The sequence below is a fragment of the Trachurus trachurus genome (genome assembly GCF_905171665.1).
Source record: "Trachurus trachurus genome assembly, chromosome: 15".
Lineage (NCBI taxonomy): Eukaryota > Metazoa > Chordata > Actinopteri > Carangiformes > Carangidae > Trachurus > Trachurus trachurus.
Genome location: NC_139906.1, coordinates 24,932,512 through 24,958,305, shown reverse-complemented (window position 1 = coordinate 24,958,305; position 25,794 = coordinate 24,932,512). Strand labels below are relative to the sequence as shown.

The following is a 25,794-nucleotide window of genomic DNA, read 5'->3' as shown; positions in this document are numbered from 1 at the left end:
AATAGATCTGTGATGAAGTGGAGGCTTGGCAGCAGCGGTTAAACCACGTATGGGTTAAACGTTACGTGCAGGTGGGAGCTTCTTGCGGGATTTTGAAATCTCGTTCAGTCAGAAAAAAATTAGGGGGGAAAGTTAGTCAGAAAAACAGAAAAAAAGTTTTTAAAAAAACAAACAAACCAAAAAATAAATTACTCAGAAAAACAGAAATAATTCCCCCCAAAAATAAATTACTCAAGTGAATGCAACACGCTTCCGTATTGCACCTTGGGGTTGCATGCAGGGAAACACAATTTTGATCCTCTGTATGTTCTGTACATCAGATATTATCAACAAAGTTGGCTTTGTCTTGATTTTTGCACAAAATTATAATTTTTAATAGTGCTTAGTGCATAGCATTATATGTTCATTTTGAGCAGCTTAAATGATAAAGCCAGCAGCTGTGATTTACTGATAACTCTCAAGCCAGCCCACAGGAAATACAGCATTTCTGTAAATGGAGCTTCTGTGTGACACAGACACAGCAACATACTTTATCTGAACACTTACTGTATGCTTACAAGATAAGATTCAAGCCGCTGTTGTGGGATCAATAACTGGCAACGCATATTGATGTTTGCACACGTTTCTACTGAGATGGTCCTGGTTTCACAACCTTAGCCTGTGATACTCTGACAACATGGGGCAGCTTAATGTTTAGCCCTGGATCAGCACACACACACACACACACACACACACACACACACACACACACACACACACACACACACACAGGGAAGCAGAGGGATTACAAAGGCACGGAGACCCATATGCTGCCCAGGGATGGAGACAACGAAACTTTATACAAGGAAAATGCAAGATAATTATGACCAAGGTGAGAACAAACAAGGTGTTTGTTGCATTTTAGCATCTTCATGACTGCAGAAGGAAACAGTTTGAGACTTGCTGTGGCTTTTCATGTACCTGCATTTTATCTCAGTTGTGTGAGGTTGAGCTCTCAGTTACAGTAAGTGAAATGATGAATTTGGATTCAAGGCTTTACTGAAACTTATGTAGACTGCACATCAACGAGAAATAAATTACCGTACAATGACAGTTATGTAGCAGATGTAGATCCTAGTGCAGTGAAAAGCTGTTGAAGAGTTTCTGAGCCTTTAATATGCTAAACCGGGTGTACTAGCCTGTTAATCCATATTAGAGCCTGTAACCTACGCTGTAGATCCTGCGGAGGGTGGGGGGCACTCTACACATGTTGGTTAGACAATGCAAGGAAGAACATAAGAACGCTCATAAAAAGGTGCAATCCCAAAAAAAAACATTAGAAAAAAAAATTACACAAAGAAATATATCAATCGTAATAAATGACATCATGGTAATAAAAAAAAAAACATAATAATAATAAAAATGTCCTGAAGAGGAGGTTTAAGATATGATTCTTCCCATGTTAAAGCAACTATAAAAGAAACAGTGAAAGCTGGATTTGATGAGAATTTGATTATGGCAATCTGATATGACAATTCTATATAATAATAATTGCAAAGACAAAAATATGTTGAACAGGGATAAGGATAAATGCACAATGAATAAAAGCAGTGCTCTACCTTAATCCAATGAATGCCACAATTTTTTTGTAAGAAACGTCCTGAATTAATTCCTGTGTTTATTGAAAACCAGTTTTGACTTCTTTACAGTTGTGGAAGACAACAAAAATCCTCATTAAAACCACTGGATCACTTCAAAATCACTCACTTTTCTACGTACAATAACACAGGGTCAAACAACAGCTAGTAAATATAAAACTATCATTACTGTTACTGAAGCTGTGAATAAACCTTAGCCACATAGACAAGGCACTGTGATAAACATACACTTTATATGTGTCATGTTTAAAGGGACATTGTGTAACTTCTCCTGTTATCTATTCACGAAAATCGATTATTTTAGTTCTGTTTTTCATTAATCAGTAATCCCCCCCATCAACAAACTGAAGTGTTCTGGTAAGCTCTGAATTTGCTGTTCATATCATTCATATCTACATGGAGCGGGTAAGCTCGGTGCTGGCTGCCATGTCGTGTCACCATGTTTTTACGTTCAGTGGCAGCGTGACGGTAGGAAACCACGGAAACTCAGCGGAGACACCGGAGCTGTCGGCTCAGGTCGAGGTGGCGTCTGTGTATTGTTTTGCCTCGTGCTGACGGACCGCTTGTTTATGCCGTTACGTGCAGCGGCTGTTGTCCGTCTGCCGTCTGCCCAATTTCACGTGAATGCAGCATGAAAAATACGATTGAGTTGCTTGCGATATAGAACCGCAACGCTAGATGGGAGAAATTCCTACACAATGTACCTTTAACTCCTAAAAATGTGTGTACTATGTGATGTGCTTTTTTATGTGAACGTTTTTCTTGTAATAGTCAAAACTTTTACTTTAATTCAAAAATGTATGCTGGAATAGCTCAACATTTTTGTAAACATACTTCTTGTTGAGAATACAAAGATACAACTTCTCATTTCACCTCTTAAAATATACTAGGGGGCAGCAAACAGTGATCTTAGCTAGACAGCTTAGCTTGTAGCTTGGAATCTGAAAAAGAAAATAGCTAGTCCTGCTCTTATGTAACACACCATTGTAAAAACACATCATGTAATTTCTATTTGAATGGAATGGGAACTGAAGTTTACTTTTTTTTTTTTTTTGACAATAGAATATAATAGAATATACTTGATTCGAGTAAAATAAATAAATAAATAAATACACATAGCAGCATCATAGTAACAAATTCTAAGCTATATGTTTTTAAATTCCACTTTTCACTCTAACCTTAGAAGATCTTTTCATAACAAAAAGCTGGCCACTTTACTGACTATGACATTCATTTTCATGAACATATAAAAATATCCCACATTTCGCATGGGTCATGAAAGTCTCCAACTGGGTCAAAAATGGAGATTAATTTGTTATTTCTGTGTGATAGGGACGACTGTTGACAAGGATGGACCACTAGCTCCACATGGCAGAAGCTCTGGCCGCCCTCTCTCTCCTCTAGTACGTCTCTATGTGTACGCACTGCACGGCTGTCTATGTGAGGTGGTCTTCACTGCAGTCTGGGACTGGTGCAGCACCCAAGACAGGAGGCTGGCAGGTCACAGCAGCCTCTGGGCCCTGCCTATGTACAGCACCGCAATTTATCTCATGGAGAATCTGAGAGCATGGCTTCTGGCTCAACACCAGCCACCACCTGTGCGTCTAATAGCCTACACCCTGTTCATTTACTTATGGGAATTCAGCTGGGGGGCCGGGCTGACACTGCTGGGGGCCTGTCCCTGGGACTACTCGGGGTATAGGTACAACCTGGGAGGACTGGTGACTCTGGAGTACATACTTCCGTGGGCTATGGCAGCATTCATAGCAGAGCAGCATGTCATCAAGAATGCTCTGAGGTTAAGGCTGCACAGTTGAACTGATTTCAATGGCTATAGCTAATGGAGATGGCTATCTTACAAGAGTCAGTGTGGAAAAACAGCAAGTTGTGGTTTTGCAGTTTTGAGATGGTGTGTGTGTCTGGTGGTTTCTTGGCAATGCCACACTGATGACATGACTGTAACATTTCTGTTGTTTCTGTGTATGATTCAAACAACTCACATACTGTTAGCATACAGCCAGTATGCATGGATAAAACTCAAAACAGTGAAACTGTAATTTATAGTATTGTTTTGTTTTATCTGCCCTGATTTAGACAGTGTGACTTGTAGAACAATTGTCAGAAAGAGAAAGTGTAAATTAAGTCAAATGGGCTCTTGCCAGACTTGGAGATAACATCCATGTTAAAATCATAGCCACAAATCTTATGGATTCATGCTCAGTATTTCCCCGTGTAAAGGGATATCTACTGCAGCAGGGGGAAAAGGGGAAAATACATTTAATTAGGAAGTAAAGATAACTGTCATTCACCATGCATTGAGAATGTTATGGCTACTTCCTCTATAGATGAGTGTTTTATTAGAAACAGCTCCCTGTGATACAGAATCTTTTTGTTTTGTTCTTTCCTTTGAGTTAATAGCACTCATTTTCCCTGTTGTGTCTGTCAAGCTCCAGAACTATTAAATACATTTATAACCAAATAACAGGTATTTTTCCATTTTGCTTTCCTTTTCCCCTAAAAATGTGTGCTGGGTCATAACAAGACAAATAAACATCCAACTTTCACATCTATATTTTCTCTCAAAAAATGAAGACATAAAATTACATTCAATCATCAAATTAATTCACACCACTGGTCTGTGTATATAACTACAACAAAGTGCAATTCATAATTTCAGTTTTTCAGTTTCAATTCATCTTTGTGGCCATTAATACTAATATAAGTCAAAGTTCATTTGCATTACACTAATACATAATAGAGACATGTGAGATCATGATTTATATTTTTTGTATGTGACCTGTCAGTATTTTGTTCATTGATAGATACAGTAGTGGCCTACATGTCAGATTGTATTCTTGTATTGGTGAGGAACAGTGACATAGGCGGGTCATGGTCATGGTCTCTTCCTCTCAGGGTTTTGAACCACAAACAGAGCGACAGTCGTCTCATTCCTCTGCCAATGGAATCTACAAAAGAAGATGCCATTTATCAATTTGTATATCTCATCATAATTGTCAAATCACTTCCTGCAATATGTAATGTGAGCCCTAACAAGTTTTCTGTTAACTGTTGTAATAGTGACTTACTGGCTCTGTTCAGGAATCAGTAAACTGTCTCCTGCAGACAGACTGAACTGCTGCTCATTCATAATTACCCTTGAGGATCCCTCCTGAAGGACAGAGAGAGAGAAGATGAATAGAAAAGCCAAATGATCAGAAAAAGATTACAGTTTCAACAGAGGGTCAGACAGAGATGTCATATAGCTACATGGAACCACAGCATGGTAAGCAGCACTGACATAGGCTACTGATGGGACATAGAGCGAACATACCAACTGCCAAATCCACACATCACTTGGTGGGATTGCTGTCTCTGTCGATCCAGGGCCAAACACCATTGCCTGTTGGGGTCATATTATGGTGTAATGTAGCATTTCTTTCATCATCTGCCTTGTTTTTCTGAATTTACAATTAAACACTTATTGCAGAGGGAATTCCGACATGCAGGAAAATACAAAAATATCCTGGGATCTCTTTACAAACCTTTTGGAAGTAAAAAAGACTCCCAGTAAAAAGGTAGTTTGGAGTGCATGCGATGTAACTGGTGTTCTTTGAGGTAATGGATAAAAACTAATCCCGTTTTCCTTTGTACCCCATGTTTTCTTTCACCATACAGGATATATTTCAATGTGTGCAGGAATTATTATTTTTTTTTTTAGCATATTCATTGAATGAAATTACAGCACACATTTATTTAGGTTTTTTTACAAAATGTCTTTCTCGTGTCCATTCTTTAAAAACACTGTCAAATACAGAGCTGTCATCAATCATATTTTTATCATCTTCTTTGATACGATAGTTGCTAAATTTAAATAATAATTTCGCTTATTTTAGAGTATTTCATTCAGGGAAACTCTTTTCTGATCAAAGCAGTATTAAATAATAAATACTTTGCACTTCATACATAGTTTGATTAGCACCAACAGAGTCCAGACGTTTAAATAGATACGGTAATTAAAAAAAAAAAAAAAAAAAATCACAGTACTTCTGTCTCAAACTGAGCTCCAAACATGTCAACGGGTCTGCCACTGGCCAATGATGGTTTCTGTTTATTCAGCCAGTCTTTGAAGGAGAAGGGAGACATCATGTTCATTGTGTTCATGAGGAAGGGAGGATCTCTGAAGACTTCATCTACCCATCAAAGGACAACAGTGACACCAGTTAAACATACATGCTTAGACTCAATATCATATTTCCTTATGTAGAAATTACAGAACAACTTACTTGGGTCAGGTTTTCCTGTTTTGCACTGCTCAGATGCCAGGAACCTGTAAATAATAAGTCCATAAACTTCTATGGTAAAAAAAAAAAAAAAAAAAACACCTGGGGCCTCATTTATCATTGCACCTTTCCCCCCCGTTTTGTGTGTACGCACTTTTCTCTGCCAAATATGGGATATATCAAGCCAAATTGTTTTACACCCATTTTGACCATGGCATACCGTCATTTACACCCTTTTTGAAGAACAGGAGGAATTGGCAACGATGTATTGTCCGATATTGCCATGTATCTGGCTTTCAGAGAAATTCCGCTTCTTTCCCTGCTCTCCATCTCTATCTTCACCATCTTTCTGAGCGCACATGGCTACTTTATATGCACGTGCTGATTTGCATTGACCATATAAGGTTGTATTTGGGTGCGTCATTTGTAGAGACATTTGTGTACTGACCACAATAAACCTGGGGGCAGAGGAAGGACACCTTGTATGACCTTGTTTACTAACTGATCTAGGTTGTAAATTCCTATAGGGAAACCAACAACTGGGGTAGACATTTGTTGAGTAACACATCTGTTGGATTGTTTTATTGTCTGAGAAAGCTAGAAGTGCTTGTAGTAATGAAGTAAAGTTGGGTATAAGAAGGGACTGCAATCTCTGTTCTGGGGGCACTACTCTGAACTGCTATATGCTGTGTAGTTCTGTGTTCTGTTCCCTTATAGAGAATAAACTTGGGTATGCTACCTCTCCAGTCTTGTTCTTTGACTCTTTCTTTGACTCAAATTGCGTACGCACAATTTGATAGATCTGAAAAGGGTGTAAATATTTTGGGTGTAAGCCATTTTTGGCTTTTCGCCATTGTGAATATGTAATAGCAGTTTTACACCCTTTTTGATAAATGAGGCCCCAGGTCTGATGAAGACTTTATGTGAAGCAATGTATATATATACTGTATATGTACATCAACAAAGGAGAGACAATTTCTTACTCTTGGATTACTGGCACCAGCTGGTTTCCAAGATTCTCACAGTAGAACCATTTCTCAAACAGGATAGCGGTGGTGTTGTCCACATAGTACCTGAATGCACCAATATACACTGATTAGAGAAGAGAAGAGAAGAGAAGAGAAGAGAAGAGAAGAGAAGAGAAGAGAAGAGAAGAGAAGAGAAGAGAAGCAGTGGTTAACCTCAGACAGTCAGTTTCAGTCGTCAGCCGTTTCCTCTCCACCACCAGTCCCACAGTGTTGGCCTGCCTCTGTGGGGAATGGGGGATCCGAGCTGGAAGCAGGAACATCTAGAAATTGAGGAGATATTAATGAAATACACATGTACTAGTACTTATACAACTACTCCATATACTTATACTAACATGTACATGTACTTTTTACACATTATGCAACTATGGCAAAGAAGAAAAAAGTATTCAGCAACACGTTAGAGCTCACCTCTCCCTCTCTGATGTGCACATCCTTGTGTTTGCCATTTTCAATCACCTTCAGACACATGTCTCCCTTCAGCTGGTAGAACAACTATTTAAAATAGTGGGAAACAAAAGATGATTGATTGTTTTAGTTAGTTAGTCTTAATTAGTTGATTTGAGCAGAAGTCCACCGTAGAAACCGGCTGTTCGGTGTAGCGAAGCTCTGCTCCAAAATCATTGCTCTTCCTCTAAGATCCCTCTCCACCCTCTGTGAGCAACAGACTTTGAGGAAAGCCAGCAGGATCCTTCAGTACCCATCTCACCGCCTCTTCTCTACGTTTGAGTGGCTTCCCTTTGGGTTTGCTGCAGTACACAGTTGCACGGTTGCCCATAAAGAAATACTTAATGGGCAACAGTATATATTTACTTGACTGACAGTAACTTACTTACCTCCTCCCCTTCCTCGATATGATAATCTTTCCTGACGTTTGGACCTCCAACAAACATGATATTCAACTGGCAGAAGTGCCTGAGGAATTTAACAGAATAACAGACCCATCCTGTCGTCAGTCAGTGGAAGTTAGTTGTTCATTTGGCAGTACACCAACACAAACATTGTGATTTGAAGAGATTTTCAGTTGAGTGTGTTGTGAAATAGTAAAATACATAACAATACATTTTACTCACATGAGCTTGTTGCATACCGGTGGCACAAAAGCATTTTGGTTCTCTGCTATCCAGTCTTCCACGTTCACAAGAAGAGAACTTTTGTCCATGTTTTGATTGGAGATTGTGCTGTAGTGTCAAATGTCTCTGACTAATCCACTACTAGTCTGACTAGTTTGAACAATGTGACTAAGACTGAAAGTCCAAAATACAGAAGTGGGTGTAGGCTGAGTGGGGAGGAGCTTGTTAACAAGACAGGGTTAAAGGTTGTTTTTACATGTTAGCCTGTTGTGACTGTACTGATTACATGATGTCCATGGTCTGCATAGTTTGACTGGCAGATGCATGTGAAATAAAAACACACTAATATTAGAGCTTCAATATTGAACACACAATTATTAATTAAAGATGTATTTAGGCTGAAATGTTGCTTCTTTTGTTCCACAAACAACATAGGAAAGCCATTGAACTCAGTCTCCTAATGTCCTTCACCTTCCCTAAATATGTGGGATAAGATATTGATTTATTACTCCCACACTAGGGAAATTTACATTGTTGCAGCAGCGAAGGAATCTAGAACACAGCAACAAATTAAAAGATTAAAATTTGTATAGTATAAAAACAGAATACAGTCCAGTAGTGAGCAGTGACAAAATAGAATACAAGAAAATGTCCAATATGTAAAATCACCAACTCCAGATACAGACGATCACTGCATGGCGCAGGACCCTGATGGTACCAGGCCAAGTGCCCGTGTTATTTTTCGCTCTTCTGTCCTCAGGTAGCTCCTCAAAAGGAGCTGATGCTGTCTGACTTCCATGAGGCCTGCACTTGACTACTTGCTATGGGTTTACTAGCAAAGGAGCCACAAACTATTATAAGCATCAACTGGCTAACTCTGCGAGGACAACAAAGAAACCGACAACTGTTTATTGGACCTGGACATTAAAAACAGGACTTCTTCTTCCCCCATGGCCTAGTTTACTCTACCTTGCATAACACAACATAGGACTTTACAACTTTGCCAGTGTATGTGTTGCCAGTGTATTACTTGAGCTCTGCTGTGCAGTCTGTTTATAGTCGTGTTACTGATTGGTGAAGGTACTTCCCACTATCTTGCATGTAACTTGCTAACCTCCCCCTTTTTCTGACACCATGTCGGTCACCTTGGTTACAGTTTAATGTCTGCATATCATAGCGTAGGCTACACAGTCCACTGAAAACAAACTCAAAAGGCTGTATCTACCCCAGGTCTGTATGTGGCGCTGTAACACTGCCACACAAATAACAAAAACGGAGAAGAGTGGAAAGCTTGCGCTATAGACTGTAGAAGCATAACCTACAGCTTGCGCGCTGTAAATGTTATCTTGCTTGTTATTAATAGTAAGTATACTTAATTAATTGGTTCACCCATGGTGGACTTATTTAATTACATTAAAAATTACATTTTTTATGTAGCTAATAATTAGGCTACTAGTCAAAAAAAATTTCAAATGTTAATTGCTGCTAGTTTTTGATACCCTATTACACCTACTTATGCACAACACCACTATGGACTGCCTCAAAAAATGTAAGCTAATGCCAAAAGAAGTGCCAAAAATGAAAATGCAAAATTGCAAACCATGTAAGTGAAATCTGTTCAATTTGAACAGGGAATAGGCCTATTACCACTACGGTATATTACACCTGGCCTCAGTCCCCAGTATCTCGTGTTCTCACGTTAAACTCCACACAGGAACGAAACACCTGGCCGGTATCTTGTTTAAATAAAGCAGTAACAACCCTGTTCGTTTATTTATGCTTCCAAATCTCACAAACCAAGACATTTCTGTCCTACATCATGACAACAGCGGGGGGAAAAACCCCGGGGAAAGGCAATTGTTTGTGGAGTCACCTTCCTCTGGGCTTTGGAGATCTGGGCTCTGTTCGCCCCCAAACTTGTCGCAGCACAATAACAACAATATCCACAATATCTGCCTACTGCCAGGTGACATCCAGGAAGAGGCGGAGGCGGAGGAGGATCACAAGGAGGATGAAGAAGATGGGGGGAATGTTGCCCCAGACCAGGGGCTGCCTGGAATTAATCTCCATGACAGACTTGCTACACAGGTGTCTGCCCCAGCATGTCTTTAATTAAAAATGATTATATGGTTGCTAATTGTTTTTTATGCACACTTCATGGCAATGTAGGCCTAAATGAAAAAAGCAACTCTATTAATCACAAACTATTTTAGTGGTGAAGAATCATGCCAAATTGGTAATCTGTCTCCAAGTAAAGTAAAAAAAATAATAATAATAAAAAAGTGTTCTACTGTATGTAGCAGATGTCATTTTCAGGAATACTTTGCTCACCAGTATAAACCTATTGGTGCCTCACCTGAAGTAACATAATAACATACGTATACCTTACCTAATATGTTACCACTTTATGCACACAACTCTTTAAATCAATCAATCAATCAATCAATCAATCAATCAATCAATCTAAACTTTATTGCCCCCGGAGGGAAATTTGCCTTGGACAGTCAATGCCTCCAGCAGCTGCATATAAAAACACAAGACAGACATAACCATACATTTAAATAACATCAAACATTTTCAATTCACTCCTGAGTGGGTACAGTTCCTACATAGACCGGATATTACACAGCCCTTGTTGCCTTGATTGCAACCAAGAAAGGAAAAAAATATATATCAAGCATTATATTAGGCTAATTGCATTGCTGGCCGTTTAAGAGCGAGTAAAAATAAAGATGAATAGGAAAAATATCATTAATTGTGAGAAGTAGCCTACAGGTTAGTTATAAAACTGCACTGATTGTGGGAAAAAATAAACTGGTTAAAGAGTTTGTCTTGTCCTTTTCAATTTCTGATTGAAAGAATGTCATTATGTCAGTGGCCAGTGCACAACAAACACACAATCGCAATGTAGCATGTATGCCATTTATTCATCTACTTACCACAAGACTACGTTTTATGTCTTTAGTTTAGCCTACAGTAGCTTTCTTCTACCAGACTTTTTTTTTGAACAGGTGTTCCCTACACATCACAATAAACACAAGTGGCAGTTTACAGACATAATGAATAGGCTTCATGCATCAATTCACTCTGTTTCTATAAAAAAAAGCCTAAAACAAATAATTCCAGTCTATCACAACTTGTGTAAATACAATGTTGCTTGAATATTAAATTAGCCACAAAGCCGCTAATGTTTTGTTTGTTTGGAGGACCGTTTTAAATATGATGTAGGCCTCTGCATTTGTGTAAGTTAGCTGACAATGCATCTCTCCTAGTTATTACACATAAGCTAATTTAATACTTTATTTTCAAAGGAGTGCGTTGATGTCTCGCATTTTCCTTTATAACGCACCGTATGACAGATGTGTTTCTAAACCATCTAAATGTTGCTGCTGTGCCCTCCCTCCCTTTTCTGGTCACGTGATTAGTGGCCTCGGCGAGGAGGTGCCTTATGACGATGGTTGCAGAGCGTGCTACACGCAGACGTTGTCCTGACAAACGCCGTTACATTTGTAGTTTTGAGTGTCATATAAGTCCTAACTGCTTAAATATGCGTGTGTAGCTGCTGGGATCCAAAAATCCCGTGGGATTTGTGAACGACTGAGATATGAATATTCTCTCAGCGTTACGAACTTGTGCGCTATCTTACAAGTGATTCCGGTTCAGTGGGACGGTTTGGACGGTTTTCTGGAAAGTGACCATTGTTGTAATCAGGTCGAGGCTGTTATCATTTTCACTTGCGGACTCTCATAGTTTTGCCGGTTTACACTTGAACACAAGGAAACCTGTTCAAAGTGTCATGAAAGAAATGTCAAGGTAAGATATACACGTGGCACATTTTTCACAGATTAACATTTTTGTTCGCGTTTTAGATAGTCCTAAAGAATAGGCTAATAGCTAACGTTAGCCAACTGTCACAACAACCAAACAAGGCCTGCAGCCATCATGTTAGTTAGCTCGCTGGTGTGTTGTTGGTAGCTACTAGCTATACTGTTAATGTGCCCAACAAAATGAACACGCTGTCGTTGTTATTTGGAAAAATAAATTCCTCAGTAGGTCTGAACAGATCATTGATGAAACCATTCCTTCCGTGATAGGCAGCTAACGTTTGCTAACTTGCTAAATTAGCTAATTTGTTAGCATGTCCAACCTGTTTGTAGCATATTGGCTAACGTTCATTCGCCGCCAGCTGAGGTAAAGAAGTGGCTCGTTTACGGTAAATTCACTCGAGACATTTATGAAAATTTGCCTTTCGGATGTGAATTTATACACAGTCGTGGAGTCATTATTGCGCATGTTGTTGAACTGATGTAACTTTAGCATAGTGTCCCATAGCGGTTAGCCAAGTGTTTATGTACATAGGTTCGCGGTAATTGGAAAGGAGAGTCACAAACTAACGTTACCCGTTTCATCTACCACAAAGGACTGTGGCTTATACATGTTTTAGACCTGGTTTGATTAACTTACTCATGAAAAAAATAAAAGGCCGTACTAGCACGAAGCAGTGGTGTGTAGTAGCTGTCATTTAACGTATTGTGTCATGTTCCCTCGCAGCACTATGCCTGGTGGGCAGCAGCCTCAGAAACACTATGGCATCACCTCTGCCATTAGCCTTGCACCGCCACGAGAAATAGACCACCAGTACACCAAGAAACTCTGTGATGCTATGAAACCATTTGGAGTATTTGAAGATGAAGAGGAATTGAACCATAGGTGAGGAAATATTGACATGACAACGAATAGAGTAGCTAAAATGCTCTACATTCTCAAAGCATGCAGAACATTCAATGCAAATCACCTTTATTGTAGGACTGCTATGTCAAACTACAATTTTCTTACATATACAATTATGCTTTAATGTGTATTCAAGAACTTCTCATGCAGTTATATTTAGCCTAGTATTTGTAATACCATTTTGGTCTTGCTGAAGGTTTTAAGGGGAAGAGCATGGAAGAAGCACTTTCTTATTGTTATGTCCATTTTCAGACTTGCAGTTCTTGGGAAGTTGAATAACTTTGTTAAAGAATGGATTGCAGAGATCAGTGAATTAAAGGTATGTCATGTTGTGTTAATTCATCACTGATTAATAGGGACTATAAGACTAGTGATCCTAATACGATTTAAGACATTCTACTGGTATCCTAACTTGAAAGAAGTCATTGACAAAATAGTACATTCTTCTCTCCACAGAACCTTCCACCATCAGCTATCAGCTGTGTTGGGGGCAAGATATTTACATTTGGTTCATACCGCCTTGGAGTTCACACAAAAGGTATGTGTGTGTGTGTGTGTGTGTGTGTGTGTGTGTGTGTGTGTGTGTGTGTGTGTGTGTGTGTGTGTGTGTGTGTGTGTGTGTGTGTGTATGTGTTTAACAGTATATGCAATGCGGAGACATCAACCAAATCCTGTTTTATATGGGGGGAATAGTTTGACAACATTTGAATTTAATAACAATACCATGCATGCACTGTATCAGTTGCTATATTAGCCTCTAAAAAAGGAGCAAAAAGATGTTAATACCACATAGCTTGTCGACAACACCTAGTCAATGCCATTATGTCGTGTCACTGTTTGTTTTTGAAAAGCTTAGTTTATCCTGAACACACTAAAGCATGAAGCTGGTATTGTCTGATGATCATTCAGCTATTGAGTGTTTTTTAAAAGACCAGTTTTGGGGTTTGAATGCTGGGTAAACAGTGACTTACCATAGGCTGAAGGCATTGATCTCAGGGATGGGCTTTTTGGAACAAAAATACTATTCAAAGATTGGTTCAAACTAATCAATTGCACGCTTCTCTTCAAATGTGATATTCATATGCATGACGGTCTATGCCTGTAGGGTATACTTCATTTAGAGAAGGAAAAAGATGCTAATGCAGTTTGGTTACAGGTGCAGGTGTAGCAAGTCTCTGATGATACAGATGTTATTGGGAACACACAAATGTGCCATTGATTTTGCAAGTCAGGGATGTTTGTTGGTTTTCCGTGTCTGGGGGATCGATGTGGAAGGATGGGCTCTTGTCCCAGCAGTACTGATACAGCTCTTGCACACCACCTTATTCAGGGTATCCGCGGGGTCTTAAAAAGTCTAAAAAAGTCTAAAATTTGAAAATCTAAATTTTAGGCCTTAAAATGTCTTAAATTTGTTGAATTATTGTGTTCAAGTCTTAAATAATTTTAGACAGGTCTTAAATTTTCTTTTGCCCACCATGGGCGAGCATGGGCGAGCATTTTTAAATAAAAAGATGTACCGTAATTTCCGGACTATACGCCGCTACTTTTTTCTCATGCTTTGAACCCTGCGGCCTGTACAACGATACGGCTAATTTATAGATTTTTACTGGCTAACGGCCTCCGGGAGGCGCTCTAGCAGGAAGCGCTACTGAGACAGGCATGTGGGGAAGGATTATGCGCCGAAGAAGACACTAATTTTGCGTTTTGGTGCAGTGTTTTATTTTCTAACCAGTCATGTTACTGTCTGTTGGTGCTGTGTTGATGCCGTGTTGGTGCCTCCGGAGTAATTGTGATGGTTTTGCGCTACATGACTTGTTACGAGTGAGAACGGAGGCTCTCTGTCTTCACCTGGCGTCTCACGGCTGAAAACCTGGTCGCTGGTGTCCCAGCTCTCGTCTCTGCTGCACCGCAACACAAACGCGCTCCGTAACCCATAATCTTTTGTTCATGACGGTACTACACAAACACACACGCGTATGTTATGTAACGTTATCCACCGCTCCATTTATTGATTTTTCGCCGGCTTCGTTGTCAACAAATGCACATGGCTAGGAGCGTAACCAAAACAGCGGAAAAGCGAGCGGACTTGTATAGTTCCACACATCTTCCGTGTACTGTCTTTCTGTGTCTCATGTTACAACATGAAAAACCTGCGGCTTATATTCAGGTGCGGCCTATATATGTACAAAATCTATTTACTTTTAAGATTTAGCTGGTGCGCTTAATAGTCCGGAATTTACGGTAGTTCACATTTATTCAAGCATTATTTAATACCATAATATATAGGGCTGACCAAAAGCCAATTTATTTACTTCATGTGTCAAATATTGTGCTGGTCATAATACAGAACAGGTTGTGGCTCGTGTCTGTTGATCAAAGAAGTTGAAATATTTCCATGTTTGTCTATTCTGGGTCACATTTAGAAGTCATCACATTTCAGGCCAAAGGGGAAGTGTTGGTGTTTTTACTGTTCTCCAATGTAAAAAGGGGTCACGTGTGACCCTTAACATTATTCAAGGCTTAAAGCCATCTGCCTGCTGGTTGCCAGTGAATTAAATAAATAATGTGTTACATAAACATTTTTAATTTCACTCCCCAATTTCTTTGTGTGCCCCCAAATAGTTTACTTTAGATGCTCCTGCGACACTTCATTGTGCTTTATTGAATGTATTTTTTTCAACTACAAACAAGCCTAACACGCAACTTATATATTGCAATCAATTTCTAGTTTTGTGACTCCGCATTTCTTTTGTACGTTTTTTATTTGTCATGATAGGTCTTAAATTTCATCCATAATGGTCTTAAAAAGGTCTTAAAAAGTCTTAAATTTGAGCTGGTGAAACCTGCAGAGACCCTGTTATTTTTAAAATGGAAAAACAAAAAATGAAATGAAAAATTTTAAAGGTTGAATATGTAGAATATTTATTAAAAGCTATATTTAAAAAAAAAAAATAATAATACATCCACGGGGCGTTTAGAGGGGTACAGAATGAAAGTATTGCTTTTCCATAAAAAATTATATTTAGTCTGAATTAATTATTTTAATTTTTTTTGACGGGCTCGACAATGACTTTCTGTCGCGTTCTGTTTACATTCGTAGCTGCCCGTAGCCGACACGTGGCTCAATTCTCTGCTGTTTTCCTGCCTCCTCCCAGTCGTATGCGTCTGTTTTCAACAAAGCCTTTTTAATAATCAATCGGTGGATCAATGGATTATCATATTTAGGATGGGTATATTTGTGTAGTCTTATCTGTCATAAACACGTTTACTGTCGCGGGCTCCCGGTCCCACCGAGTTCCTTTTTTTTTTTTTTTTTTTTCTTTTTCACTGAGACAAGAGCAGTGACACCAGGCTCTGAGCGCAGGTTTGGTTTTCAGCAGCGGTGTGGAAGGCAGAGAGCCTCCACTCTCCCTGTAACAAGCTACAAGTCATTTATTATGCTGTTAAATGACGGTAAAAAATGAAACATAAGGTAAATATCTTGCATAGTTCTCCTCCTGTCTGTCCTCTGATCAGAGCGGAGTCCCTAGCAATGGCCTGTTTTACCTAGCAACGGTCTGGCAATCGACTGCTGGAATTCTTTTTCTGTTGTTGTTCTGGTAATTCTACATATTCAACCTTTAAGTGATGTTAAACTCACAGCTGTGTTCTATTCTAGTCTAGTGTTCTAGTGTTGTGCAACAAAGGTTTGTTAATTGTAACACTTCAGGGTCTTTTTCATTAAACTCATCAACTCAAAATCATTTACGCCTCACAGGATTTAATTTTTGTTCAGTCATTGAACAACAAATCAAAGATTACCACTCACCTCTAGTCTTTGAAACTTCTTCCCACATTTTACTGAGTTCCCAAAAGGTCATCAGTGCCCAGGAAAACCAGGCCTTGTATGTGGTTTTGTATGTTAAAAATATCTTAAGCAAAGCAAATTTATTTGTATAGCCCATTTTTACAGTTAGTCTCAAAGGGCTTTACATTTAGACCCTCACATCGACTACGGAAAAACTCCCATGAAAACCCTTAACACGGAAAAAACAGGAGAAACCTCAGGGTGAGCAACAGTCCTCACCCAGGACAGGCAGACGTGCAGTAAATGTTGTGTACAGGCAAGACTTAAAGGAATAGTCCACCAAAAAATGAAATTCAACTCAACCTCGTGCTGATGAATACTCCGGAGTAGTTTTTTATTCCTCAAAGTGCATCTAGAGATCCGGGAGGCTGTTTCATAGTCCAACGAAAACTTTATGTGAGAAAAATAGTGCCTGACACAAAAACGTCCATAAAACTGCACAAAAACCATTTAATATTCCTCCACACTGCTCGTCCACTGCAATCCAAGTGTCCTGAGGGGATATAGTCCAGAGTTTACCCGAAACAACGTCATTTAGGACATTTTTACAGCCTAAACAGTCCTGTATTGAATTTGAATTTGAATCAACACGATGCACACGGACGTGACCGGACTTGCCTAAATGACGTTGTTTCGGGTAAACTCTGGACTATATCCCTTCAGGACTCGGAGTGCAGTGGACGATCAGTGTGGAGGAATATTAAATTGTTTTTGTGTAGTTTTATGGACGTTTTTAGGTCGGGCGCTATTTTTCTCATATAAAGTTTTCGTTGGACTATGAACCCGGCCTCTCAGGTCTCCAGATGCACTTTGAGGAATAAAAAACTACTCCGGAGTATTCATCAGCATGAGGGTGAGTCACTAATGACTGAATTTCATGTTTTGGTGAACTATTCCTTTAACGCTTTACATTTCATACACTGAGACTTTCCAAAGCGGATGCTGAATGAATCTAATGACCATGGTAGAGTCTGTGCTTCACAATGCTCTACTTGTGTTCAGCGTCGTAACTTTTACCACTGTTTACCATTGTCTTTAACCTTGAATGCAGGAAGTTTGTTCAGCTTTCTTATCAGATTGAAGTTAACACATTAACCTACTGAGCAATACTGTTTACACTATTAACTTTTTTATTGCAGGAGCTGATATTGATGCTTTATGTGTGGCTCCGCGCCATGTAGAGAGAAGCGACTTTTTCCAATCTTTCTTTGAGAAATTAAAACAGCACGAAGAGATCAAAGACTTGAGGGTAAGTATAGTGCACTTCTCTATATGTCAGAGCAGCAAACAGCAGTATGCCTATCTGTAGGTTTAAGGATAAAAACCCCTCATTTAGATATTTGAAGTGGAACTATCATCCTCCCATAGCATTTGAATTCATCCCGGAGCCATGAAGAGCTACAGACATGTGAAATCAAAAAATTTTCAGTGTAGACGATACAAAAGGAGCTCCTGCCTTTCTCCAAGAGGAGCCGTGTTCACTGTTCTGTGGAACTTTGAATGCTATGACTGCGTGCACTTTACTGATGAATAATGATACTGAGTATCTTGTGTTTCTTGGATAGTGTAAAAGGAGGATCATTGTGTGTTTAAACTGTTGAATTTTAGAACCCTGACACTCATATTTTACATTATAATAACTTTTCCTGACATTGAACCCACCCTTAAAATACAAATACACAGAGCTGTGTGCAGAAAGCATATTCCACCTGGGTTCACACCCATGTTCATTTGGTGCCAATTTCATTCCATGATCATGTAATTTGGATTTATGATTATGTCCTGTCCCCAATTCGGTTTTGACAGTGTCTGTCTGTTTTTTTTTTCAAGGCTGTTGAGGATGCTTTTGTACCTGTGATAAAATTCAAATTTGATGGGATAGAGGTAAGTTATTGAGATTCAAGTGATCTGTGTTATTTGAGTTCTCGGTTACTGGGGCCTGAACAAGTGCAGGCTAGAATGTTGGCTTGTGGATTACGCACTACTACTCAATTATGACACTGACTTTGATTGTGTTGGCAAAAAATTGCTTTATGTCAGCTGTCCTGTCCAAAACAATAGCCTAGTGAAGAATGTGAACATAAGGACAAAACATTTGAACTTCATAACACTGGTTGGTAGCCGAGCCTGTAGTAACGGTCTTTGAAACCTCCAGAGAGCAAAAATGTGGGTACAAAATAATGTGACAAGTAATTGTTCTTATATATCCATGAAATCTGTGTGCATGTCATAGTTGCAGTTGAAGGCCTTGTGCCAATGAGATTTGTGAATGTGTTTGAACGTGATCATTTAAAGGTTGAAGCTGTTAAAAGCAAATTTTTAAACAACTTTTTGTTATTATTATTTTATTGTATGACTCTAGAATTTTTTAACTTTTTCCTTCAGTAGTTTGACCTCACTCCGTTGTAGGGATGGGTATCATCTGGATTTTATCGAAACCAATACTGCTTATCGATCCCGATACTAATTGATACTCTTATTGCATTTTCATTTCATTTAGTTAAGTGAGCCCACACTTGAGACCCGTGATTCACAAAGTGTGACGCACACTTCACTGGTGGGGAATAGAGACATGACGGGTGGGGAACAACAAGCTGGTATAGACCACTGTGGCCTGGTCACTTGTCGCAGGAGTTATTACAATGCTTCGTCTTGTTTTTTTCTTTCCCTCACAATTTTTTGTTTTCTTATAACATTAATTTATATGCGGATTGAGTGTGAGAGAAAAAACGGGCACATACCAGATTTAACGTTTGCCTAAAAACTGAAACGATCTGATTAGGAATGATGAAGGGGGGAAAAAAACAACCAAAAAAAAAAAAATATATATATATATATACTGTATATACACATACACATACATAAACACACAGGAACCAGTACCAATTTAGTACTGGTTCTCGATACCCATCCCTACTCCCCTGTGTCTAGAGAACCACCAAGTTCAGAAATGCCACCCCCACCCCCAACTCTGTTTTTATTGGATTGTGTGTGGATTTTGTGTACTCTTTTTAATATGAAGATTCTGTCCTGCTCTTCTGTCTGTCTGAGCAGATTGACCTGCTTTTTGCCAGACTGGCGTTACAATCCATTCCAGACAACCTGGACCTGAGGGGAGACTCTATTCTAAGAAATCTGGACATTCGGTGTATCCGCAGCCTTAATGGTACACTTCAAGGCCTCTGTTCTCCATATTGACTTGACTTGACCTAATGCTGTTGCTGGTGCAAGATTGAAAAGAGCTTGTAGTACATTTTATTTTACAGGGCTTTGATTGTGGAAAAAAAAAGTTTGTAAAAATTAAAGCTTGTCTTTTAGTGAACTGACTCGGAGACTGTTAGTCTTAGGCTTGTTGAACAGTGCTGTGAGATTTATGGTGCTTTGTCTTGATACAGGCTGTCGAGTGACTGATGAGATTTTGTACCTGGTGCCAAACAAAGAAAACTTCAGGCTGACACTGAGGGCCATCAAACTGTGGGCAAAACGTAAGTGGACTTGAAACATGAATGGAATGTCAGAAACACTTCTAAAGCGTTTTTTGTACGTTACCTGTTATTGCATGTTGCATATTGTATCATGAGCACATGACACTGACCCATCACCAGAATTTACCAATTAAAAAATGGAGAGACAGTTGACACTAGTCAAGTGACCAGTTGTGCATTTATGTTTTAAAATTAAAAGACATTATCAACTCCCACGTCTCTCTCTCTGACGGATTCTTTTCTCCTACTTAAAATCAATCTGTAGATTACAAAGAAATTGTTCAAAACAAGATTTAACTTTATTTTGTTTGAGTTTCCCTTCATGGAGTGCAATCAGAAACAACAAGCCAAAAAGTGTCCTGACTGCCTGTCCTGGAACTTTTCAGTAAGCTTTTCTCTAGTTCAAAACTAACAGGGATTCAATGCAATGCACAATGCACACACCATTAGGGGTAGGAATTGATATTGCATTATCGATATTACTAATCGATCCGGTATCTAATTGATTCTCATTGGGTAGGGCAGGGATTCCCAAACTGTCATGCGCAAGCCGCTGCTAGGGGGTGCGTGACATAAAAAGGGTAAAGGCGATATGGTGTTATATGCCCCATTTCAAAGGTGAAAGAAGCCTGTGTGTGGAAAGACGTCGCGTCCGGGATGTAGAATGTGTGTTATAGAAAAGAAACATACATTTTAGGACAGCTGATTTGTATCACCCCCCACCCCCGACGGCGTTTTTTTTTTCTCTTTTAGTTTTTTTCATGTGTCGCCCATTGGGGGTGCGTCAGCTCTGTCAGAAATTTGAAGGGGGTGCGTGACCCCAAAAGTTTGGGAACCGCTGGGGTAGGGGAATTAAAAGAGAAATGGGTTTATTTGCATTCATGGCACTAATATTAATAAAGTCAGGGTTTCCCCCAGAAAACTTGTTAAGCCCGGTGGTAGGGTGGCACCAGCGGCCCATCGGCGGGCCACCGGTGCCCAAGCGTGGTTTTTTGTGACAGGGGCCTGACCCTGACCGATGGCAGGGCCCTGTAGGGAACAGATTCATTAATGGAGCAGTAGCATTCAGCAGGTGTGATTCCATAAGGCCTTAAGATCAATGTTAAAAGTTGACTAGAAATTTGAAAATATTATCATAAACATCTGTTATTATAAGACTTTATGTAACTTAAACACCAGCTATAGCAGAGTCTTACAGAAAGGCACTCTTGAAATGCTGTTCAATCAACCACAAAAAAAAGTAGGCCTAATAATTATAATTATAAAAAAATATTTAAATAAATAACATCAACTGTTTGCATTAAAAACTCAAAAACAACTGCCTGGTGTCTCCATTGTTAAAGTCTAGCCTTATTTCCATGGATGTATTATAGATCCATCATCCATGTTTTTTTGTTTTGTTTTGTTTTTTGCTCCGAGATTTTTTACATCTGGAGTCACGTGCACATGACGTACCACGCTCTTTTTCCGGTCAGTCGTCATGGAAACGTGACACTCACGGATCTACTAGAACAAACGTGTCTGATCGCGAACTTTACGAGCTGAAAAATGAAACAATGGATCATTTTCACATCAGGTGAAAGCCCCGCGGCTCACAGGAGTCTGGAGCTCTGACGCTGCAGGGGACGACGTGCTAACAGCTAACAGCTAAAAGCTACCAGCTACCAGCTAACAGCTGCTACAGCAGCTGATTGAGCCTCTGGAGCTGTGGCTCGGCTCACGTTAACGTGGACTCGGTGCGTTCCTGTCGGTCAGCTGGTGAAGCAGCGGTCTGATGCTGTCTATTGTCTGATGAGCATGATGTCCGTGACGTGTCTCGTTATGTGCGACGAAGTTGTATTATAGTATATATATAGTTGTGTTGTCAGGTGATGAAAAAGACACCTGATCACGTGTTTATTGAGTATAAAAACTGATTAAAAAAAATAATAAACGATGTTTAGCCTGGCGGGGGGTCAAGTAAGGCCTGGCGGGCCGCCAGGCTTATAATACACTGGGGGAAACCCTGAAAGTAGACAGGGCCAGTTTAACACTTTAGCACTGGGGCCTGTGAGGCCAGCTGTGGCCACAGGAGTTAATATTCATTTTTCCATCTGTGTACGATGAGCAGATGTGACTTACAAAAAGCTTCAGTTTTGTCTCATCTGTCCACAAAGTTTCTGAGAGAATGTCCTTTGGTCCTCTACTTTTGTCAGCAGGGACCGTCGGTGGCGGAGAAAAGAGTAACTCAGTTTTCATTAAAACAAATTGACCTAAAATACAAATTTGAATTAATTGATAAAGTTGGTGTATTGCCCAGCCCTACTCTGACATATCAAACTATCACTGTGCTTACATTGTGAGTAACATCAATATTGTCAAAATGTCACTGATTTGTCCTGTGTCCTGTGACTTGAGGTCGTGGAATCTACTCCAACATGCTGGGGTTTCTGGGTGGAGTGTCGTGGGCCATGCTGGTGGCCAGGACCTGTCAGCTGTACCCTAACGCTGTAGCTGCCACACTCGTTCACAAGTTCTTTTTGGTTTTCTCGAAATGGTGAGAATCTTGCTCTTTGAAAGCAGAATGTTATGTTTGCATATCTTGCACAATGCCACTCACTGTATTTAGGTGTTCAACAAATGTATTCACTACATTTGTATTGTCTTTTTTTGCAGGGAGTGGCCCAACCCTGTGTTACTGAAACAGCCCGAGGACAGTAATCTGAATTTGCCTGTGTGGGATCCTAGAGTGAGTATGACACCAGACAGTTTCATCATGTTGTTATTAGGGGTGGAACAGTTCACAAAATCCATGGTTTTGTGGTCACGGTTTTCGGTCCGGTTCTGTATACGTTGATTGTTGGGAAAATCAAATATGTCTTGTTGTATTCAGGTTAAAACTGAAAGAATGAGACATTGTGACAGTCTGAGGTTTAAAGGAGAATTCCGGCCATTTTTGACCCCTAAATCGTTTTTCTTATGATCACCCAGTGTTGGGGGAGCAAAAAACGCGACTAAAATTGATGCAGGCAAACCGGAGTTACCCCATGGCTAGACAATGTAGGGATAGCGGCAACGCTAAAGTATGGGGGCAATTTTTTCAACCACAACAAACACAAAAAACAATCAAATATCTATGATACATGACTCGAATCCTTATGACACACCACTGAACTCATATAGTGTACAGTATAAACTAGGGATGGGCATTTCGAATAATTTTCTAACCGAGTAACCTAACCTTGTCGTAACCGGGTAACCGAATACTGTAATAAAAAAATAAAATGACGTCATGTCTGACGGACAGAGCGCAGCTGGTGCATAAATGCGCTCTGTCCGTCAGACAGACACACACAGCGTCGTCAGACAAAATATCAGGTGGATAATAAGAGTAGAGACTGGAGTTTAAGATGCACATATGGGGCATATGTGCATCTTTATGCCGCTGCATGAATGCGCTGCCTCGAAGGAGAAAACGTTTTTTTCTTTTTTTAATCATTAGCGGTGCTTATTTATTAGTCCACACTACATTTTTGTGCCTTCGGTCCTCTCTGCCTCGCAACGTTTCAGGAAATAACTGGGAAGGTTTCAGAATGTTTGTAAACTGAAAGCATATTTTCTACCAGACTTGATGACACCTGTCGTCGACGCCTTACGCCGAGGGAACCACCACAGATTATTGTAAAAGGTTTAAAGTCCGCGGCTCGATCCGAAAACGCTTTTACACAGCAGAAAATCACGTTGCTTGATCCGACACTGTTTAACACTACAAAAAGCCGAACCATGGCATGATGATGTGCACATCCCTAGTATAAACAGTATAAACTTTGTGTTTTTGCATGTAATCACTCACCTCAGATAGCCTAACTCTTAAACGTCCTGGAAAGACATTACTATCCGATTGCAGAGCGCCTGCTCTCCCCGCCACAGAAACAAACACTTTTTCCTTGTTGTGATGATTTCTTTACAAAAATAAACGGTCTGAGATATTTTGGACATTACCACTGCACTGCTCGACCGTTTATTTTTGATTTGAAGAATGTTTTTGACTCCTTTTTTTTGCTATGAAACCAGTTTGGTCCCCTATGTTTTGATTTTAGGTGAACCCATCTGATAGATACCACTTGATGCCCATCATCACACCAGCCTATCCCCAGCAGAACTCCACATACAACGTCTCCACATCGACACGCACCATCATGAGTGAGGAGTTCAAATATGGTAATGCAGAATACACAAGTGCACCAACACTGCAAAGCAAAGAACAACAAGCTTATTTCTCCACTGTGTGTGAACCAGTTGGCAAGTTCTCAAAAACAATGAGTAGTTTTGCTTAGGGCAGTGGTAACAGCACATTTTTGTTCCTCTTTGCGCTACACGTTGCTCTTCTAGTGTTGACCTTTGACATATTGTCCTTGTGTGTTTGTCATAAACAGGGCTTAGCGTCACAGATGAGATACTTCAGGGAAAAGCAGAGTGGTCGAAACTCTTTGAGCCACCCAGCTTTTTCCAAAAGTACAAGTAAGTATTGCATTTCACAGACGCCTCCTCCACCTCCTTGACAGTAAGTCAAGATGGTGTTGAACATGTAATTTTGAGTCTGTTTCCGAAAATAACAAAGTAAAGACGTGTTCTGTAGCCATACCCACCCTGTTTATTGTCTCCTGCACGAACACCACAAATGGCGACAAGGATATTGAATGAATACCCCTGTGTAAATAGACTGTAAGAGTCACCGTACACTGGTCGTACTTGAGAAAAACTGAGTAGTTGTTTTTTTGTTTTTTTTGCGGAGTAACTGGGCACGAGTTGGACTAGCAGTAAGCATCGTAAAAAAACGCCTTGGCTGTGCAAGTCGGTCATGTGGTTGAATACAATGATTTTGAGTCATATCTGGAACATCTGGAGCAGTGGATGTTGGCAAATGAAATCAAGAATGAAAAGAAGGTGTGCACGTTTCTCTCGGTGATTGGGGCTAATGCTTATAAGCTGCTGAAGGATCTGTTGTTGCCAACAGTGCCGAGTACTATGCGGTATCCAGATCTGGTGCTTGTGAGATTGCAGTAGCAATGGAACTGAAAGTGATTTCAAAGACTGAGAAGAGTGAGTGGGCCTCTCCAATAGTCACACAGTTAGGATTTATGGCGACTACTTTTCCACTGTTCTGGTTATGCTGCTCTCAGCCATGTGCATTTGTTTACAACGAAGCCGGCGAAAAATCAATACATTGAAACGTTACATAACATAAACGATGTTGCGGCGGGTGTGTTTGTGTAGTCTTAACCATCATAAACAAAAGATTACGGGTTACAGAGCCAGTTGTGTTGCGGTGTGCGGAGAGGAGAGCTGGGGCGGCGACTGAGTAACTTAGACTGATGTTGCAAGGTTGGTTTTCAGCCGTGAGACGGCAGGTGGAAGGCAGAGAGCCTCCGTTCTCACTCGTAAGATGTCACAAGTCATGTAGTTAACGATCACAATTACTCTGGAGCTTTTTAATTAATGCAAAAATGTAGCATAGCCACAGGAAAATCCTGCTTAGTTCCTCTTTAACACAGATGATCTGTTTGCTACCTTAGCAGGAGGAACTTCAGTAAGCCTGACCTTTCTCATGCCTACCAGTATCTGCTGTTAGATGAAGAGTCAGAGAACTATTTGACAGTCAACACTCATAAGGGCCTGTGTATTGTCTCGTGCACGATACAACACATTGACATTTTACCAGACTCTGTTGCTA

The 25,794-nt window shown here is 39.9% G+C and overlaps 2 protein-coding genes and 1 pseudogene across 7 annotated transcripts in view; 2 read left to right on the top strand and 1 right to left on the bottom strand.

Annotated features, from left to right (window-relative positions):
* The window catches only part of haao (3-hydroxyanthranilate 3,4-dioxygenase), a 57,531-nt gene extending 49,346 nt beyond the window's left edge, over window positions 1–8,185 (bottom strand). Inside the window, exons 1-10 of one of the 2 annotated variants that reach the window (XR_014595969.1) lie at window positions 8,019–8,185; window positions 7,782–7,860; window positions 7,357–7,440; window positions 7,099–7,205; window positions 6,901–6,990; window positions 5,921–5,964; window positions 5,682–5,827; window positions 4,969–5,037; window positions 4,724–4,806; window positions 4,432–4,603 (exon numbers count right to left, since the gene is read on the bottom strand). Coding sequence is in view for 1 of the 2 variants with exons in the window: in XM_083988009.1 (XP_083844135.1) it covers window positions 4,531–4,603; window positions 4,724–4,806; window positions 4,969–5,037; window positions 5,682–5,827; window positions 5,921–5,964; window positions 6,901–6,990; window positions 7,099–7,205; window positions 7,357–7,440; window positions 7,782–7,860; window positions 8,019–8,107 (864 nt within the window). In the remaining variant the exon portion in view is untranslated. Of the gene's footprint in view, window positions 1–4,200; window positions 4,604–4,723; window positions 4,807–4,968; window positions 5,038–5,681; window positions 5,828–5,920; window positions 5,965–6,900; window positions 6,991–7,098; window positions 7,206–7,356; window positions 7,441–7,781; window positions 7,861–8,018 lie in introns of those variants that run through there. The other variant, XM_083988009.1, reaches the window with a different exon arrangement.
* Window positions 690–4,193, top strand: LOC310998017 (transmembrane protein 229b-like; annotated as a pseudogene). Its single transcript, XR_014596502.1, has 2 exons — window positions 690–871; window positions 2,970–4,193. The product of XR_014596502.1 is annotated as a transmembrane protein 229b-like (transcript).
* Window positions 8,186–11,484: 3,299 nt separating the features above from the next.
* papolg (poly(A) polymerase gamma) overlaps window positions 11,485–25,794 on the top strand; it is a gene marked incomplete at its 3' end in the record, with an annotated part of 34,834 nt that continues 20,524 nt past the window's right edge. For 2 of the 4 annotated variants that reach the window (XM_083988001.1, XM_083988000.1), the window contains exons 1-12: window positions 11,485–11,831; window positions 12,570–12,728; window positions 13,002–13,068; window positions 13,206–13,287; window positions 17,736–17,845; window positions 18,427–18,480; window positions 19,651–19,762; window positions 19,992–20,081; window positions 22,479–22,617; window positions 22,737–22,809; window positions 24,161–24,281; window positions 24,497–24,581. In XM_083988001.1, coding sequence (XP_083844127.1) covers window positions 11,815–11,831; window positions 12,570–12,728; window positions 13,002–13,068; window positions 13,206–13,287; window positions 17,736–17,845; window positions 18,427–18,480; window positions 19,651–19,762; window positions 19,992–20,081; window positions 22,479–22,617; window positions 22,737–22,809; window positions 24,161–24,281; window positions 24,497–24,581 — 1,109 coding nt within the window. In that variant the 5' untranslated portion in view covers window positions 11,485–11,814. Of the gene's footprint in view, window positions 11,832–12,569; window positions 12,729–13,001; window positions 13,069–13,205; window positions 13,288–17,735; window positions 17,846–18,426; window positions 18,481–19,650; window positions 19,763–19,991; window positions 20,082–22,478; window positions 22,622–22,736; window positions 22,810–24,134; window positions 24,282–24,496; window positions 24,582–25,794 lie in introns of those variants that run through there. The other 2 variants (XM_083988003.1, XM_083988002.1) reach the window with 2 other exon arrangements.